The following is a 20741-nucleotide window of genomic DNA, read 5'->3' as shown; positions in this document are numbered from 1 at the left end:
CTCACAATTTGTATTTGCCTTTTATTTGACTGTTCTGGTTGAATGATTACTCATTTAAATAGTGCCTAAATAAGAACTAGTGTGACTTTCATATGACTGTGAAACAATTACTAATAGTCAGTGTTTATTATTGTCTAAAAGTCATATTCAAACAAAAGAAAACAATGTGTTTTTAGTGGCTCAGGGTCTATTAGTGTCTACTAGCCTAGTAACTATTTCATGGTCAGATGAAAACCACTCAATTAAGTAGTAACTGTTTAGATTTTATTTCATGGATATAGGTGTAAGCACTCTAAAATGCAAATTTCATAACAATACATTCACAAACAGATTTTGCATGCCCAAGTAATTCAAATGGTAGGAAACAAGTCCATAATGCCACATTGGAGACATCTTATTCAATGTGATCTCCTTTTAGAAATGTTGAAGGTGACAGTTAATGGGTTTTGTCCATACACAAGACAAGTTGCAAATGCAATGGAGAACACTCTGCAGTCGCTTCCATTTTGTTGTTGTTGTACATTGATGTTATGCACTCCCTTAAAATTTCCTCCAACTAAATTTTCAGCCAATTCTTGGAGTTCCTGAGATATAGGTCACATCATACTATCAAGAACAATGACGTAACCTTGTGCACAATCAATTGAGTTCATGCAAACCCAGTGATTATTGTTTATATGTAAAATCTGAATAAAATCACCAGTCATGAAATCAAATTGTCTCACAGTTCCTAGAGTTGGTCTCTGAAATCCTTTGATGTTTTTGTCTATTTGAGACAACAATGTTTGTGCCTCATCAATGATAAAACCATCCAGCCATCCAAGAGGATCTCTTATAAGATCATATTCACATTGTCTCAAAGACCCAAGTTTTGCATATTTGTTGCATTGTGGAGAAACATTTTGTACTGTCTTAATAAATATAACATTACCACTATCAGGAGTTGAACTTGAACTTGATTTATTGCCACTGGTACACTGGGGAGTGGGGTTTGACTGACTAGCACTGGTGGGCTGAGGAGGGGGTTTTGACTGACTAAAACTGGTGGGCTGAGGAGTGGGGATTGACTGACTAACACAAGTGGGCTGAGAAGAGGGGATTGACTAACACTGGTGGGCTGAGGAGTGGGGTTTGACTGACTAACATTGGTGGGCTGAGGAGTGGGGTTTGACTGACCAACATTTGTAGAAGACTTGATGAATTAGTTGATTTGTTGAGAAGCAGCTTTCGGGAAATTACACAAGAACTACATACCCATGATATGCTGTTCCTAGGCATGCGTTTATAATTAAGGCAGGCTAGCTGAAAAAATGTTCCACTTTCACAGGCACCACTCTTGCATTCTAAAAGTTTGTCTGATGCAGTAGCTTTAGTTTGACAACTACAAATGGAGTCGAGCTTCATTGCCCTGTTTACAGTGTCTTTCTGTCGTTGAGCTAGTTTAAATTTAGGTAATACCCTGCAGTTTGGACAGTACCATGCTTTGGGTACACTTTCAATCCCTAGACAGGAAAGATGGAATTCCTTGACAGGATTGCAGCACTTCACAGTTCCTTCATCCTTTACAGATGTACAGTAGCATACTTTACATTTTGATGAGGTCTGAACGACTGGGAGTGCATCACACCTTCTGGTTGACCATCTACCCAATATTTCAGGGAGTATACACACCCTCCAAAAGTTCTCCAGTTTAGGCACCACAGAATCCCAGTGAGGTTTATCAGGTAGAATGCGCTGATGCACAAGCATAACTTGATGTAATCCAATGGCACAAACAACAAAATCACAAAAAGGGTGCTTGGTAGTAAACAGTTGTTGCTGTACTTGATAATAATATGGGTGATCATGAGGTAAAGTGTAGCGGCCCTGACTTTCCTTTGTAAGACAGGTATTGCTTTTCTTTACGTAGCTTTCAAAGTTACAATTCTCTAGACATAAGGGACACTTAACCTCACCTATACCCTCACCACAGCAATCACATTCGCAGAAGAAATCGGGACTTGCATGAAGCCAAGGCATATCTTCATTAATTACAAGGCCACACTCTTTCACTTTGAAATTGACATGATTGGTCTTCATCAACTCCTCATAAGTGCAAATGGCAAAAGCTTCATGTCTACAGCCATGATCTGTAGCTTCTGTTGAAAATTTAGCTAGTTCTGGATAACAAATTTGTTTTATCAATGATTGAGAAGCTAGGGCAGGGTTTGTGTGACAAGCTGATTTACTTTGTGAGGCACCTATCCTGCCTGCTCGGTGTTTGAAGAAATTTATACCCTTTGCTTGTTTAATTGTGTCTCTCTCAACTTGATCAATGTTCTCTTTAGTAATGTCAAGCTTTATGGACATGCAGACTTTAAGTAATTCTGGATATGATACCTCTAAGTATTTGTTGTCAAAAAAATCTTTAACAGTAGTGATGTGCCGACTTGACTTGATGTACCTCTCAGCATAAGGTTGAACAAGACTTAGTACAACAGGCTTTATTTTGCATTCACTCAACTCACTAAAAAGAGCGTCTATATCTCCCTGAGTTGGCACTGGAACTGATTTATCTTTGATTTTGGATTTCTTCTTTTCTTCATAAAATTGTTCACAATCATCATTCATGAGATTCTCAATATTTTCATCAAGTTCAGACTTAAGTTTCTCAGCAGATTTGAAATTTATATCTCTCACCCTTGCATATTCAACATCTTTAACAAAAGGGGGAAGAATCCATTGGTATTTCATTTGTGTGCAAGCAAGTTTTCCGTGGATCTTTGTCCAAGACTCAAGGTAATACAAAACAGAAGCAATATGAGAACACGATTCAGCAAGACTAGCTTTGCAACCCAAGCAATGGGCTCCAATAATGACTCCACTTTCTTCGGAGATAATCCACACAGTTATCAATGTGTCATTCATTTGCTGTGAATGACGAACTTTTGCAAGGACAACAAATTTCTCCGAGATCTTGTGACCTTGAACACTAGTGACAAAACTGCTAACCAGCTGGTTAAAAGCTTCCAGACCTCGGAAATATTTAAATTGATCCTTCGGATAGTAACTTGTTTTGAGAACCAAATATGTCAATATGTCTGCAGATTCGACGGGAGTTTGGAGAATGTCCTCTTTTCTCTAGTGATCTCCAAAATTCACCAATTTTGTTTTAAAGCATTTATTTCCACTCACACCAGTAACTGCACCCACAGCCGTAATCACACAGATTCTGCTCACATTTGTAATTTTACTTTGTCCTATTCTTATATGTCAAAATCACCACGCCCTATTGTCACGCAACATAACCTTGTTTCCGTCACACTCCCCTCATATGGTTCGCTATCGAAGCATATGTCAATTGAGTTTCACATATTGAATCACGCGAGCGGTAACAAACGATAAACATGTTCTCGATCAAGGTCGACTTCCTAGTAACGATTTAAAGTTCACAGTTCAGACGGCGTACTGATTTTTGTTTAAACAGAGTATAGATCACTTTCCACAGAGAAGTTATTTAGTGTTCATAGTTCACATTGTTCATCATCCGCAACTTGCTTCATTCCAGGGTTCGCACGCGCCTTGAAAGTCCTTGAAAGTCCTTGAATCTCAAAATAAAAATTCAAGGCCTTGAAAGTCCTTGATAATTGTAGTCAGTGCTGGAAAGTCCTCGAAATTTGTAGCTAATTTAATCCAACTTAGATTCTAGAGTGCCTTATCTGAAAATATATGCAACTGGCACAAACGTAGCAACACATAATAGTAAGATACAAATAACAAACGATCGTAACGCCACTCCGCATGTCGATCAGTCGCCCATATCCATTTGTCCTGTTCTTGGTTCTATTAATCACTCTGATTGGTTGAATGTCTCGAATGTCAAGGGCCAATCAAATGTTTTGTACTATTCCCTCTTTCTGAGAAAAGCCATGTGCTTTGAGTGCTTTCCTTGTCTGGGTTAGTGTTGATTGTTTGCGTTTTGTTTCACGAGTGAGAGATTTAAAACAATGGGCAAGTGTGTTTTCAGCAACTTGTGGCTTCAGAAATCACTGTATAAAGATTGGGTTCGAGAAGTCAAGGGTGACAAGCACAAGGCACGATGCATCGTGTGTATGAAGGATGTTGACATTTCGAGCATGGGAGAGTCAGCGCTCACAAGTCACTTGAAAGGAAAAAAACATCAAACACTGACATCCCAGAAAAGGTCATTAGCAAGCGTTCCAGATTTTTTTGGCGTTTCTTCTCAACAACCAGCAACTACAAGTGACGATGCCAAAGAAGTTTCAAAATCCGCTTCGTCTGAAAGTGGCGAACACAACACGCTCAACCCCACAAAGTCTAGTACTACGAGTTCATCTGGTTCATCGGTGATGGAAAGAATTGTCACTCGTGATGAGACTTTGAAAGCAGAAATTTTGTGGGCATTGAAGGTGATAATGTCTCATTACTCCTATAAATCATGCGAAGGTACGAGCAAATTGTTTCAAGCGATGTTTCCTGACAGTCGGATCGCGAGTCAGTTTACATGCGGAGAAAAGAAATGTGCATACTTGATCTGTTTTGGGCTCGCTCCACACTTCAAACAACTTTTGAAGGACGTTGTGAAAAAAGAAGCTTATGTACTTATGTTTGACGAGAGCCTGAATAGCGTGTGCCAGTCAAAGCAAATGGATATTCACATTCGTTCATGGAATCATGACAAACACGAAGTTGAAAGTCGCTATTATACCTCAGTGTTTATGGGGCATGGAACAGCAGAGGACATGCTTTCTCATTTTCGTTCAGGCATAGAAGGAATTCCTCTCAAAAAAGTTTATCAGGTAGGATGCAACTCTCGTTATGTTTGGGTAATCCATGAAATTGTTTGCAACATATGCTTCTTTGAAGTTGTATTATTTCTTACCCTCAATTATCGACATTTCGAAATAGGCAATAGCACAAACTTAGTCTTCACACAATTACCTAATTTCAATTATTCTTTGTCATATTGCCACTCTTTTGAAAGACCTATGTCTTGCCATTATTAAAAAGGTGTGATCAAATTGGAATCAATTATATTGTTTTCATGACTGGCATTTAATTTCATCGTTCGCCGGCGAACGATAATTACAAGAAGTTGCGTTAAATTTTTTTTAACATGAAAATCTTTCAATGTCTGTTATTATTTTGCTGTAGAATGGCGAAAGATGCAAGATTACTTAATCTAATTTATTGCATGTAATATAAATTGTGCGTTCACAATCTAGCCAATGTTCCAAAAAGCGATAAAATTGTATTAAATAGAAATGAAACACCTTACTTGGTTTTCTGCCCTTTAAGGTCTAAATAAATCAACACTCTTTCATTGCAAATCTTCACAATTCCAATGCATCCATGACTAGTTCACTTCGTGTCTAGGTGGACAATGACACGAACTCTGGGACGTAATGCAAGTACTAAATTAAATAATCTGTTTCCCTTTCAATATTACAAGGAATGTTTTCTCTCATACTAGTTGTCAATGGATGGACCCAACGTTAATTGGAAATTTTACAGTATGCTGACTGATGAGGCAAAAAGGGAGCATAATAGTCACATGCTGAACATTGGCAGTTGTGGTTTACACATTCTTCATGGAGCATTCAAGGATGGTGCTGTGGCATCAGGATGGCAGTTAGACAGGTTGTTCTCTAGCCTTCACTGGCTTTTTCAGGACAGTCCGGCAAGGAGAGAGGACTACACCAAAGTAACAGGAAACTCACTGTTTGCTTTGAAGTTCTGCAAACATAGGTGGTTGGAGAATGTCTTGGTTGCAGAACGTACACAGAGTATGTGGGACAGTGTTGTCAAGTATGTTCAGAGTGCAAGGGCAGGAAAAGTTCCACAGCCACAGAATAAATCCTTTGAAACTGTACAAGAGTTTGTTGCAGATCCCTTTATGACTGCAAAAGTCGCTTTCTTCCTATCAGTAGCCGAGCAAGTGACACCGTTTTTGACACTCTATCAAACCGACAAGCCTATGCTTCCTTTCCTGGCTACAGACCTGTACAGCATGCTTGGGGGATTAATGAGAAGATTTATTAAGACCACTGTTATCAGTGAAGCCAAAACCCCATTGAAGCTTACAAAACTTGACCCTGCTGACTCCAGCATTCATGCCTCTCATTCCAAGATTGACCTGGGGTTTACAGCTGACAAGAAGATCAAGGAGTCGATTGCAAAGTCCACAGTTTCAGAGAAAAGAGTGCTTCAGTTTCAGATGGAATGCAAGGAGTTCCTTATGAAAGTAGTTTGCAAACTGATTGCCAAAGCACCAATTCCGTATTCCCTTGTAAGGAATATAAATTGCTTAGATCCAAGAAACATGATGAGTGACCATGATGTTTCCATCACAAAATTCAAGAGAGTTTTGACTACCCTTGAAAATGCTAAGAAAGTCCCGGAAGGTGAATGTGATTCCTTTTGGAACTATTTAGACAATTCATTATGGAAGTCCCCTCTTCTTCTCCGTCGGAGTTCAAAGACTATGATCCTAACAATGATAGACTTGATTCCTTTCTGTATCTTCACATGGGACAGAAGCGATCCTACCAATCATTGTGGAAAGTAGTCTCAGAGCTACTGATATTATCACATGGCCAGGCCAGTGTCGAAAGAGGATTCTCAGTCAATAAGCAACTGGAAGTCGAGAACCTCCAAGAGCGCTCCTTCATTGCTCAAAGGCTGGTACAAGACCATGTACAATCTGTGGGAGGTGTCCTTGCTGTTTCAATCAACAAACCACTTCTTTTGTCAGCTGCAGGAGCTAGGCAGAAGTATTTATCATATCTTGATGAACAAAAGAGGAAGAAAACCTCTGAGGGTGTAGAACTGAAGCGAAAGGAGCTAGTCGATGAACTTGATGAACTTAAAAAGAAAAGAAGGCGTTTAGACAGTGATGTTGACAATCTTGTTAAATCGGCAGACGAGTTTGCACAGAAAGCAGAGGACACTGGGAAACTTGTGTGGATTAGAAAGTCAAATAGTTTGAGGAGAACTGCAAAAGAAAAGGAGATAGCTCGCAAAGACCTTGAGTGCAAAATTGCGAATGTTGTGGATGAACTAAAAAAGGCATAGACTTTTAGCTCGACTTAAGCTCGGCACAATCGCTACTATGATAAGGTGAACATTCTTTTATTTTGCAGTTGGTGGAGTCCTTGAAAAATAAAAAATATGTCCTTGAAAAGTCCTTGAAAAGTCCTTGAATTTTTAGTCCAAAAAAGGGTACAAACCCTGTCATTCGTAACCTTGCTGCTGCCGCTGCATCCCTCCTAGGTTAAAATTCCTGAACTTGGGGGTTTAAGCGTGAGTTTGCCACTGGAGTGCTGAGGTCACACTCCAATTCCAGTGGGTACAAGTGTTGTACTGGTCTTTCCAGCATACTTTTAGCGGTTTTGAGTTGAACCGCGCGTATGACGTCGTCACTGCCAGGATATACTTCGTTCACTATGGCCAACGGCCATGTTCCACGATTCTTGTTGTCGGTTTTTACTATGACGACGTCTCCTTTCTTTGGTTGGAACTTGGTCACTGCGTGCGTCAGATTGTGCCTTTCTCTTAGTGCTGTAAGGTATTCTCTCTGCCAGCGACTCCACATTTTATCTTTACAGGTTCGCAAATACTTGGCACGTCTTTGAATGTCTTGATCCGTTATCCTCCAGGTCTCTTCTTCCGGTAGCTGGTTTGTTTGCTGGTACAGAAAGGTTGAGGGCGTTAGGATTGGTAATTCGATGTCGTCTTTCACATAGCTCAATGGGCGGCGATTAACCTGCGTTTCAACGTCAAGCAGCACCTCACTAAGCTCAGGCCAGGTCAGAGTAGCTCCACTGATAACTTTGTACATGGAAGATTTCACAACTGCGATCAATCTCTCAAATTGACCCCCCCACCAAGGGGTGCGGCTCAGGTTGAACTTCCATGTGATTTCGTGTTGTACTAGAAGACCCTGGAGACGCTCATCCTTTCGAAGCTGTCGTAGCCATTTCTCAGCTTTAATGAAAGTACCGCCATTATCTGAGTAGATAATCCGTGGTCGTCCGCAACGAGCGATGAAACGCTTGAGACGTGATAAAGTTGTCTGTCTCCAGGCTGGCCATTAACTCTAGGTGTATAGCTCTTGAGAGACTGCAAGTGAAGATAGCCAAATAGGCGTTTCCTTGACTTTTCTTTCCCAGTTTGTACTTCACTGGTCCAGCGAAATCTGTACCAATGACTTCAAACGCCGCGCTGACTGTGGTCCTGTCTTCCGGTAACTGACCAGGTATTGGTTTTCTTGCTGGAGCTGCACTGATTCTCTTACAACCATAGCAATTGTTTCGGACTGATTTGACCAGACTACGGAGCTTTGGTACCCAGTATCTCTCTCTTACTGCTGCCATTGTCAGAGCAACTCCCCCATGCAGTGTTTCGTAGTGAACTTGTTGGACCAGCTTTTCTGTAAACTTTTCACTGTAAGGTAGGTATATTGGAGTTTGCCCTTGTATCCGGCCGTGGCATGTCATCACTCCCTCCATATTGGGTTGCAAGTTGAGTTGTGCGCTAATTTGAGGGTAGCCCGTGGTTTTTCTGTCTCGTCATTGGACTCTCTTAATCCACCAACCACGTACGTCTTCTATTTCTTCTGTGAGTAGGGGCCCAAGCTTGTTGACTTTATTCTTGCAGTTATGAATGAATCTCTTCAGCCACGCACCGACTCTCAAGGTCCGGCGCAGGTTGGTGCGTTCGAGCAGGTCGTCGAACTCGTCTGTTCCTGATTTGGTCTGCGCAAGGTTGAGCACTTCCCTAATGACCTTAGCTTCAACTTCCCATGCTGGTGACGATCGAGTGACAGGGTTAATTGGCCACTTGGACTTCTCTTGAAGCCACTTCGGTCCCTGTTGCCAAAGCGCCGAATGAACAGGAGCTCCTCTGCTAGCTAGGTCTGCCGGGTTTTCATCCGTGGGCACGTACCTCCACTTGATCTCCTTGTGTAACTGTATCTTGGTAACTCGATTCGCGACAAACTGTTTATACTGGCCATTTCCTTTGATCCAGTGAAGCGCTACAGTACTGTCTAACCATCCAAACACTTTTGGGGAGGGCACGTTATCTAGGGCGTTGCGTACGTTTATCAATAGATTGGTAGCCATGTGCGCTGCAATTAACTCCAGATGTGGAATAGTCAGACCTTCTTTAGCAAGTCGACCTTTGGCGGCCACCAAACGCTGGGTGTTGCCTGATGGTTGGCGTACGACTGCATAGACAGCTGCCCCTACTCCTCGTTCTGATGCATCCCCGAAAGAGTGTAGTTCAACTTCTTGTACTTCTTCTTGATAACGTACTATCGATCGCGGTACTTGCTGTTCCCGAGGTAATTGCTGCTCCCACTTTTTCCAACAATGTAGGAGCTCTCCGTTGATCTTCGCATCCCATTGTGCTTTGGTCTCACACACTTCGCGATAAATCTGCTTTGCGGTAAGTGTTAACGGTGCGATCAGGCCCAAGGGATCATAAATTTTGGCCATCTTTCCCAGGATTCCATGTTTGGTTGGCTGGGTTTCTTCTTTTGGTATCACTACTGCCAAGGTGTCTTGCTCTTTGTCCCATTTGAGTCCCAACATCTTCGATTCACTGGGTTTCACGTTTAGCTGTTGTTTTGCATATGACTGCTTGTCATGGGAGACGATCAGGCTTGTATTTTCCTCTAGCTGCTTGACGTTGGAATGCCACTTGTGGAGTTGGAACCTTGCGTCGCTGAGTATCTGAATGGCTTTCTCTTTTCACCGCTGGGCCTGGTTTGTATCTCAACCACCTGTTAGTAGATCATCGACATACAAGCTGCGTCGAAGCTCTGCTACCATCTCTGGTTCTCATTTTTCCCATTCGTCTAAATGGGCTTCGATCACACCACCGAGAAGAAAGGGTGATGGGGCTAAACCAAACAGCGCACGGGTGAAACGTAGGGTCTCCACCTTTCCATGTTCACCTTTTCTCCAATGGAATCTCAGCGAATCTCGTTCACAATCCCGGACACGCATTTGTAAAAAGGCTTTCTGGATGTCTGCGGTTACAGCTATGGGGAACGCTCTCTGTCTCACTAGTATATCCCAAAGCTTGTTATGCAATGAAGGCCCAGGGTAGAGGCACTCGTTCAGCGACGGTGACTCTGGCGTTGCTCTTGCTGAAGCATCATAAATGATGCTCATCTTGGTTGTTTCGACCGTTTCTCTAATCACTGCCTTATGTGGAATATAAAATTCTTTCCCGGTGATTTCTTCTGGTGCGACTTCAACTATGTTGTTCTGGAGTTGTTCTCGTATTATGGCATTGTACTCCTTGGTAATATTATCGCGCTGCAATTTTCTGGTCAGACTCGACAGGCGACGTAAGCTTCCTAGTTTATTTGTTGGTAGTTCTGGATGGTTGCCTCGCCACGGTAGTCCAGTTTCATACCACCCTTCCGGTGAGCGTTCAAGTTGTTCCTTGAATTCTACGTGCACAATGCTCTGGTCATGTTCTGGTGTGTCTGCAAGCCCTAGTATGTCAAGCCTGCACAGGTCCTCGTAGTCACTCTGCGATGTTTGCGTCAGCAACATTGTGTTGTGGTCAAATTCTGATCCTGGACTCATGATAAACCATCCCAGTTTAGTTTTCTCTGCCACCGGCTCTCCATCTTGCCCAATTTGAGGTTTTGTCTCAGTTTTTACGCGCGCATATTCCCCGCTTCCTAGTACAACGTGTACCGGAAGTTGGTCCTTTGTATCTCGGTCTGTGATTTCGACACCTTGCAGATGTCGGTACTTGTTTATCAGTTGTCCGTACTTTGGGTTGTCAATCGATAACAGCTCTGCCTTGTTCACCTTCGTCAGTTTTACAGACATCTGATAATCTCCGTCCAAGGATTCCACGACGGTGTCGTACACTTCTAGTTTGGTCACCTTTGAGCTGATTAGCATATCCACTCGTTTTGTTTTCGTCTCACTTGGTCTTTTCTTTAGAAGATCCAGCAGCTTCGCAGACGCATGTGAACTCCCCACGCCGCTATCTATCAATGCTCGACAGGTAATGCCATCGACCTTAATTGTTAAGACTGGCATAATTCCTTCATTGTTCTCATTAGCTGTCATCAGCGTCTGCTTCCCGCTGTCTGTTTGTTCGCGATCACATATCGAGGAGTGATGACGTTTGTGGCAATATGAACATTTTTTCTTGCTGAAACACTCTGCGGCGCGGTGATTTGGTGTTGCACAATTAAAACATAGTTTCCTTTTTGCTAGAAACTGTTTTCGTTCATACACAGTTGAAATCTTCTGGCATTCAGACGATCTGTGCGTTACATCACTACAATAGACGCATTTGTTTGGCTTGTCATCACCACCTCGTGCTTGGAAGAGCTTGTTTGACTGGTCACATTTCGAAATAAGCTGCTCTGGCTTTTCTCATTCTTCAACAGGGTTTCTTTTTGTCCAAAGTCTCACTGCCTCTGCCAACTGGGCGAAATTCCACTTCTCCCATTCCGGATCCATTCGCACTAGGTCTCCCCTAATGGCTGGCAGTTTATCCAGTGTCATGGGTACATTTCTATTGACTTCGCTGAGTTTATTCATTGTTTCCAACACTTGGACACAGTACGTCAATGTCTCGTTAAACTCACTTATTCTCTAAGGGTTGGCGCTTGTGACGACAGGGAGAGCCATTATTTCCTTGACGTAGGCCTTCGTTATTTCGAATTCCTTGCCGTAGTTGCTTAGTAATATCAACTTGGCTCTATTGTAGCCCTCAGCTGTAAATGGTAAAACTTCCACAGCGACTTTAACCTTTGGACCCAGTAGCCCACATAAATAAGTGAATTTGTTGATGGGTGCTATATCGGCCTTGTCGATTGTCTCCGTGAACTGACCCCAAAACCTTGGCCAATCTAAGTAAGAGCCTTCGAACTTCTTAATCTCGATTTTTGGTAGCTTTGCCTGTGATTGCTTAGGTAACCCATTTTCCTGGCTCTTTTGCATAGTGAGATCGGTCTGAAGTTTCATCTTTTGTTCATGCAATTTCATCTCGAATTTAAGTTCTTCACACACGGTCGTCTCTTCTTGGTGTCTTCTGTCTTCGAGCCACTTGCGAAGCCTCTTAACCTCTTCGTCAGCATTCATCAACTGAATGTCGATCGCACTGTTCCACGTGCTTAGGTCATTGAAGTCTTCGTCTGCTTCAATCTTTAAGGCTTCTAATGCACGCTTTAACTCGTCTGCTTCGGATATCGTAGACTTTAATGCTCCCGTATGTCTCTCAATAGCTTCTACGGATCCTGAATTGAGCACTTGTTCTGTTCTCTTTGCGTGAATTTCTAATTGCGCAAGGTTCGTTCTTAGCTTTCCTTTTGCGTTCTCCATTTCCATCGATGGCGTAGGTAAATAAATTCAGGACTAAATTATACTCACAACAATGTAGATATCGGTCCCGTCGGAGGTGCCACGTTTGGAGAATGTCCCCTTTTCTCTAGTGATCTCCAAAATTCACCAATTTTGTTTTAAAGCATTTATTTCCACTCACACCAGTAACCGCACCCACAGCCGTAATCACACAGATTCTGCTCACATTTGTAATTTTACTTTGTCCTATTCTTATATGTCAAAATCACCACGCCCTATTGTCACGCAACATAACCTTGTTTCCGTCAGGAGGTAGACAATCAGGGTCAAAGTTCTTCCCCTGTATCAATTTTGGATCGATACCAATACACTCGATTTTCTCTAAATAACGCTGTTTTATTGCCTCATCAAGCTTCTTTGCGTAGTCAGACAACGGTATAGACGGTTCTTGGTCTGGGAATTGACTTTTATCCGTTGTATTTTCGCTGGAATCCATGATAATCGTGAACTAAACTACTAATATTATAGCTTTGGCATAGATTTACATGTCCTCGGAGGTGCACAAACATGGCGGGCACAATGATGTGTGACGTCACATGAAATCGATCTATTAGTGGATTAAATCTTGTCTGATGAGTACTCTTGTATCCATTTGCTTTTCATTTGTGATAGCTTCTAATAAGTGCTGTGCAAGTTATTTGCAAACATTTCCAAACTATTGTGCGAACTATCGTGCAAGATGTATTCACTAAGTAGCGGGCTTAACAGACACATCAGCAAGAGCTAAGGTAAATATGAAGGCTTGAGGAATTATTTGCGAATTACAGGAGTCGCGTAGACCCGCCAACACCTTTTAAAGTGTATGTGGACGGGCTTCACCTGAATGAGATAACTGAGCTTTCCAGAAAGACTCTCCCCTAGCGGCCTAAACATATCTTTTCAACATGTTTTTTTATCATCAACATTTATGGTACAAATACTTCTAATTAGGGTTTCCATTACTTTTTTTCCAGCTCTTTTGCTGAACTGCTCGATTCTGTGTGGTTTACAAATAGAAATATATTAAGAAAAATTGATAAATAGTGCCTATACACTTCGGAATCACTAGGAGTACCACAAATAAAGACAATAGACCATGTTGTGGGTCAAATTTAGCATTCAAGTGAAACCACAACCATATAAAAGTAACTGGAAAAAAAAATGTACCGTCTCCAGAGACAACCGAGGAGTAAGTCCTTTTTGTCCTTTTTCTTGTTGAGAAGAATCCATCAGTACAAGGTTTATATTCAAAGTTATATATTCAAGGTATATATAATTAACGCGAAAAGGTGTCGAGTAAGTGACGATCTCTCAATTTTAACTGGAGACGGCTGGTAGCTGTCTTGATAGCTCCCAATATGTGGTTAATAATTATTTAAGGTAGAGTATTAATTTGTAATAGTTCGGAGATTTTTATTATTTATTAATTTTTTTTTTTTATTTTAAAATTATTTACACAGGGTAGCCCATTCAGCTCTAAGGCTGGTATCCATAGGGGCCCTGTATTGAAAATAATTTACATCAAATTTCTAGAATAGATATGTATATATAATGACTAAGATTTTACAACTACATTAACAGCCTAAAACTACAAAGCTAAAACACAATTAAAACATAGCATAGTAAATAAAATATCAAAATTATCAAAATTACGGTAAAAGGAAATGTTTTGCTCGGCGACAGAACGTTTGAATGTTTTCACTCTTCACAATGTTTAAAGGAAGTTTATTAAAAATTTCTGCGCCAGTAAAAAGAAAGGTCCTTCTCCCAAAATTCTGTTTTACTTTTGGTAGGGATAGCCTCAGACTTTGCCTCGTGGAATAATTGTGAATATTCGAAAATCTGGTAAAATATGATGAAAAGTAACTAGGAACTAATGAGTGGAGACAGAGAAAAACGAGTTTAGCCTTGTGGTAATAGCGTCTACTGGAAAGAGTCGGCCATTGCAGCTGATCTATTGCTTCAGATGACCGAGAGCAAGGTGTAATAATCCGTGCAGATCTATTTTGTAAGCGCTGTAGTCGATCTATATCTTGTTGTAAAAGGTTACTCCAGGCAATGTCACAGTAATCAAATAAGGGAAGAATTAAGGTATTATGAACAAGTATTGCTGCCTCTTTTGTGACGAAACTTCTAATGCGGCCCAGAATACTAACTCTTGACGCCACCTTTTTACACATATAGTCTGCGTGAGCCTTCCAAGTCATAAAATTGTCGAACACCACGCCTAGGTATTTAAAAGTAGTTTCGCAAGAAATGAGCTTTCCGATAAGATTAAGATTTAAAATACAATCGCGCTCTTTATGCCTTCGAGATGTAAATAGTACACACTTAGTTTTTGAAACATTGAGAACAAGATTGTTGTCTTCTAGCCATTCAGATAGACATTGAAGATCTTGATTAAAGTAAAAAGTTAAATTGTCTACTGTTGGGCCAGCAAGATATAAAACTGTGTCGTCAGCGTACATATTTACAGAACAGTGTTTGACACAACGTGGTAAATCATTAATGTAGACAATGAATAACAGGGGTCCGAGGATGGACCCTTGTGGCACTCCAGAAGTTATAGCAAGCTCTTCAGATGAATGAGAATCAATTTGCACGAACTGCTTTCTTCCTGTAAAGTAGTCCTTAAGCCATAGAAGGCTTTCCTCGCATATACCATAGTACTCTAATTTTCTGAGCAAAATGTCATGGTCAACTGTGTCGAAAGCCTTTGCCAGGTCAATAAACACAGAACCAGTAACAAGGCCCTTATCCATATTCAGGAGAATCTCGTCGGCGAAATAAGTTACAGCCGTCTCAGTTGAGTGCATTCTTCTAAAACCGGACTGTAATTTACAGAGCAAGTTATGATCATCAAAAAAACTTGCAAGCTGCTTGTGGATTAAACGCTCTAGGACTTTAGATACCACTGGTAATACCGATATGGGGCGGTAGTTTCTTGGGTCATCTTTTGAACCTGATTTATGTAAAGGGGTCACCTTCGCTTTTTTCCATTCTGCAGGGATAACGTTTTGTTGGATAGTTAAATTAAAAATGAGCGATAGTGGATAGGCCAGGGCGTCTGATCCGTCTTTTAGTAGACGAGATGGAATACCATCAACACCTGTAGCTTTCTTCGGTTTTAAATCTTTAAGAGCCTTTCTAACTTCCGTCACGGTGATCTTTCGTAGATTAAATTTTTCTGGGCGGACAATTTGCGGTAGCCATTTGGAAAAGGATCGCGCGGTTGATCGGTGGATCGACCTTAAATCTTCGGCACAAGAGACAAAGAAGCTATTGAAGGTGTTACACTTGTCTTTTGCTTCATTAGCTGTACGCGCAGTAGCACTGCTACTCTTTGAGCCATTTGCGAGTAGCCGTTTTAGGTTTTTCCAGGTCCCACGGGAATCTCCTCTTGTCTCCTGGAACAGTTCGTTGTAATATCTTTCTTTCTCTTTTCTGAGCTTCAAAGTCACAACATTGCGTAAGCGCTTGTAAGAGCTCCAATGAAGCTCATTGTTTGACCTCAATGCCAGATTATGAAAGTGGTCTCTTTCATTTATTAGATGTTTTACCTCACGTGTCAGCCATGGTACTTTATTTCCCCTGACTCGCACGCGGATTTTTGGGGCATGGGTGTCGGCTACTTCACAAAAAAGGTGTTTAAATGAGTCCCATGCGTCCTCAACATCTGCGAAGGAATTTATCAATGACCATGGAACTTTTTTTAGATCTTCAATGAAAGCATCACGATTAAAACGCTTGAAACTGCGGGTATCAATTATCCTCGGGGGAGGCGGTTTCAAACGATGTAATTTACGGACGGCATATGTTGCGGAGTGATCACTAAAGCCAACTGGTATTACCCCGGAGACATATAGATCCGGACGACTGGTAAAAAATAAATCGATCAGGGTCTTTGAATTTTCAGTTATGCGAGTGAAATTGTCAATAATCTGCCGCAGACTAAACTCTTTCGCCATGTTCATAAAGCGCTTCGTAGATGCAGGTTTATTCGACTGTTTCAGGTCGAAATTCAGATCCCCGGTAATGACAATTTCCTTTTCCCGATCAGCCATTACTGTTAACATATTTCTCAAGCCCTCAACGTAAGTTGCAACGTTGTCCGCATTCGGTGGGCGGTAGCAGGAACAGAAAATAAAACCTTTAGATTTTGGAGGTGTTATTTCCATCCAAAGGCATTGAATATCCGGTTGATCGTTTTCAAATTCTTGAATAACTTTGTAATTGAGGTTCGAGGAAATGTAAATGAGAACACCACCATTTCGGCGAGTTTTATCTCTTCGTACAAGTGAGTAGCCGGGAAGCTGAATTTCACTGTCACTGATTGATGAATCTAGCCAAGTTTCGTGTAGAGACAGAACGTGCGGTAGGTGGGTCTCACAAAAAACTCGGATCTCATCCATCTTGTTGACAAGACTTCGCACATTCAAATTACAAATTCTTAAGCCTTTTACCGTACTCAACTTGAAGTTTCCACTTTGAGAAGTTGATTTTGGACCAGGGTTTCGCTCAACATTGCCACTGGACAAGAGTAGCGATAAGCATAGGCAATAGGCCAAAGTAGAGGTGGTGTGCTTTGAGAGTTTGACTTTATGGTTGCCCGCCATATCAACTGCTCGAGCTGCAAACTCATTCAGCGCAGTTTGAGCTATTTTTGCCTTGAAGTCGCTTTTCCAGCGCTCGTTTAATCCTTCCAAAGGTTCTTCACCAAGCAGACTGCCATGTCAAAATATTTTATGCCGGTTTACCGGCAAAATAAAGCAAAGAAGGTGAAATAAGTAAAGAGCTGCCGAGATGCCAACCAACCCTCTTGGCGCCATGTTTCGTGGTCTGAACTTAAAAAATTTAAACTATTAAACTCATTCGAAATATTGCATTTGTTTAATCTTGTGCAATGGTTCTGGCTGGAAAAGTGTGCCGGCTTAATGGTCATTGCGCCCTAGACATCCTACAGGTGTGTAAATGTGTGGAGGCGAATTTAAAACGGGGAGTAACCATGTGATGGACTAGCATCCCATCCAGGGGGAAGGGAGAGTACAAATATTTCGCCGCTTAGGCTGTATGGGCTACTGCCCTGACGCAGACTTTTTTTTAATTCTTTTACTTGCATCTCCATGAACAGTTCCGGTACGTGTTTTTTTTTTTTCGGGACCCTCAGAGACCCTCAGAGATAAATTTCACATTAAATTATTTGATTAAGTTGTGAATTGACCATTAATTTTTAATCATCGATATTCTTATTTATTTATTTACTTTTATTTGTTTTTTAATTTATTATATTTTGGTCATTCCGGGTATTCCGGCACAGAATTCTGGTTTTCTGTGGTTTGCAAACTACCATAAATTTCTGCATTTTGAGAAAAGAAAAATGGGTTTCGTGTGACATTGTGATTCATTGGAAGAAAACAGGTGAAGTTTACAACATGAGTCAGTGATTCGATGATGAAAATAAGTTATGAATGCAGGTTTTGCTTTAATGGAGATAGTATAATTTTTCGCACGTGCAATCTCTTAGATGTTTTTATCTGACATGGGTATTATTTAACACGTGTGATATTTTGCACACCAGAGTGCAATGACAGGGCATAACACGGCTTTTCTTTTCGCACCCTTTAACACGCTTCTTTAATTAACCTGAACACAGTTTATATAGAACAAAAGAACATTTTAATCGGGAGTGCATCGTGACACGCCGCTACTGTGTTAACGAAAATTTTTCTTGTCTACCGCGCTAAAATAGTGTGCCCGTGTCATCACCATTATGCTGGAAATCCTGTGGAGGGTCACATATAAGAAAGTACTGATATACGTATGATGCACGATCCTCGCAGTAGAGAGCGCTAGTTATGCAATAGTGAAAATCAGACCTGAAAAAAATCAGGCCTGTATGGGATTCGAACCACTGACCTGGACAGTGGTTCGAATCCCGCACAGGCCTGATTTTTTTCAGGTCTGATTTTTGCTATTGCATAAATAGCGCTCTTTACTGTGAGGATCATGCATCTTACGTATCTACAACCTCAGTTCAAAATATATGAACTTCAAATATTCATTGTATCTGATTTATCATCATGAGTTTGTTACGAATGAACTTAACGCCCGCTCCCAGTTAGCTCAATTGGTAGAGTGCTGCACTAGTATTGCAGAGGTCAGTGGTTCAAATCCCATACAGGCCTGATTTTTTTCAGGTCTGATTTTCGCTATCGCATAAATAGCACTCTCTACTGCGAGGATCGTGCATCATATATATCTACAACCGCAGTTCAAAATATATGAACTTCATATATTCATAGTATATGTTTATTGATATACTTATGTTCTTGTCTGCGAGGAAAACCTTTCGATCACGATTCGTTTGTGAGCGACGTGAAAATAATCAATGACGTTGTAAATGATCTTTGTCCCAACACCGAAGATAGCCGTGATGAAAAATGATATGCAGAAACATGACGAGTTTTATATGACTTTGAATTTCTTGACCCCTACCGATTTTGTGCTATTGAATAGTGCAAAGTCAGGAGGGGGTCTAATTTTTCTTCACATAGCATCTCTGCGGGGCAAAAATTTAATAAAGGATTTTCACAAGAAAGGTGTTGAGAAGTGACATTTGGCACATGACTATCTATCAACAGATTTAATTTGACACGTCAGGCTAGACAACATTATGAGGTAAGTATCGAGTGCGCTCGTTGGATCACAAAGTGTAGAAAATGCATCTTCTCAACGTAAACAAAAATTACGAGACGCCCATATTGAAGTGTGCGTCATTTCCTTTATGTTGAGCCAAGCAGGAGCACTTTTAGTAAAGAAATATTTGAGAAAAAGTAAGAATTATAAGTACGAACCTATGAGAGAATTATTAGCTAGTACGAACATAGTTCTCAAAGCCATTAATCAATCGATCGATGATACAGCGCACGATAAGTTGCTGTTCTTATCAGAGTAGGAAAACAGTAACTTTGACTCTTAGCAGGGTGTTATATTTTGAGGTTCCTGCTTCTACATTCAACAGTTACCTAAAGCTAGCTGAAAGATACTACAAATTAACATGTGAGAGGGTCAATGTGGCGAAAAAAAGTTAATTTGAAATTTTTTCACCCGGTGAAAAGGTTCAGTTATTCCTAAACTGGAAAAATATATATTTTTTCTAAAACTGGCCTCTTGGCTGGGTTGAGGTGCACTGCATTCTGAAGTATTAAGAATAAGGCTTCCATCTCTTATTTTTGTAAATATTATTCGCCATAATTCACAGATTAAAAATGTCACTAGCAACACTTAGTCCATGTTGTCCCCTTCTCAACGAGTTCTCCTTCACCGACATGCTTCTGATTAAGGACCTCTGCCTCTGTATTTATTCGTCTGCAGTGATCTGCGATCCTAGCTTACCTCTTTTCTTTCTATCTTTTCGTCTTTGCTTTTGCTTCATTATTCGCTCTTTGTGAATTAGCATCTCCTGCTCGTCGCTTTCATCGTCTTAAAGAAATCAATAACACATAAATAACTCAAAGTTTAACGCAACGCAAAGTCGCTAAACACTCGGAAAGTGACTCCTCTTTATTCAGGTATTTCATACGTCAACTTAACTGGAGAGAAATGCTGCTTTTGTGCTCTTTTTAAAGAGCACGTTATAACTTTAGAGACTAAATTGCTGTGGAAACTTGACAGCGAAAGAGAATCACTATTTAGATCTGGGTATAGTGACCTGGAAATAATAGTAAATCTCATTACCTACCGCCGGCTTGAATACACATATCCCTCGTCGTAGCTTTCATATAATGAATCTCTGGTTTGAAACACATGCGTTTGAAACTCATACCAGAACAGTTGGTTCTTCCGCTGCAAGAACTTGAATGGCTGGACACGAAAACGGTGCTCACTAACTATGTTACAACTTGCCAATTATGCACGAAACACATGACAACAAGAAGGGCCTTAGAAAAGCATTACAACCAAAAGCATCCTTGATGTGATACTCCACAGAGTATCGTCTTTCCTAACTTGGGAAGTAAGCAGGCTCCAGTATAGAAGCCGCACCTTTTAACTGGAATGGGCATACTTGAAATGGCTGGCAGAATTCATGGAGCATTTAAACTCTGCACATAACCCTAGAGTTCCTGGTAAGTACTAAAAAAACAAACTTGGATCAAACTCTTCAGACTATTCGTAATCGTACCATTTATCTTTCTCCAAAGGGGTTTTTTTCTGCATAGTTCCACGTGTTATTTGAGCTTAATTATTTCGTTGGGTCTTTGATCAATATTACTTCAGACAGCCCCTTTTTATCAGTGTAGCAAATTAAGCAAGCCATGTTACAAGTTCGAAGGCTTTGCTCGAACGAAGTGCATCAGC

General features: G+C 40.9%; 2 protein-coding genes and 2 pseudogenes across 3 annotated transcripts; 1 reads left to right on the top strand and 3 right to left on the bottom strand.

The window, feature by feature from the left end:
- Positions 1-350: 350 nt before the first annotated feature.
- Positions 351-20206, bottom strand: LOC148723446 (uncharacterized; annotated as a pseudogene).
- On the top strand, positions 3777-7186 carry LOC148723449 (uncharacterized; annotated as a pseudogene). Its single transcript, XR_015991828.1, has 2 exons — positions 3777-4799; positions 5474-7186. The product of XR_015991828.1 is annotated as an uncharacterized LOC148723449 (transcript).
- LOC148723448 (uncharacterized) lies at positions 7116-7840 on the bottom strand. Its single transcript, XM_088733637.1, has one exon. The coding sequence runs from the start codon at positions 7838-7840 to the stop codon at positions 7274-7276; it is 567 nt and encodes a 188-aa protein (XP_088589763.1). The 3' UTR covers positions 7116-7273.
- LOC148723447 (uncharacterized) lies at positions 7116-11107 on the bottom strand. The gene has a single exon (XM_088733636.1). It carries the CDS (start codon positions 11100-11102, stop codon positions 9846-9848), a length of 1257 nt encoding a protein of 418 aa, XP_088589762.1. The 5' UTR covers positions 11103-11107; the 3' UTR covers positions 7116-9845.
- Positions 20207-20741: the final 535 nt, after the last annotated feature.

The sequence above is a fragment of the Stylophora pistillata genome, chromosome 9 (assembly GCF_964205215.1).
Source record: "Stylophora pistillata chromosome 9, jaStyPist1.2, whole genome shotgun sequence".
NCBI lineage: Eukaryota > Metazoa > Cnidaria > Anthozoa > Scleractinia > Pocilloporidae > Stylophora > Stylophora pistillata.
Note: the sequence above shows the minus strand (reverse complement) of the source record. Positions and strands in the feature narration are given on the sequence as shown.

Bases quoted from the DNA above. Each gene is read 5' to 3' on its own strand.
- LOC148723448 (XM_088733637.1), bottom strand. From the start codon at position 7,840: ATGTACAAAGTTATCAGTGGAGCTACTCTGACCTGGCCTGAGCTTAGT.
- LOC148723447 (XM_088733636.1), bottom strand. From the start codon at position 11,102: ATGACAGCTAATGAGAACAATGAAGGAATTATGCCAGTCTTAACAATT.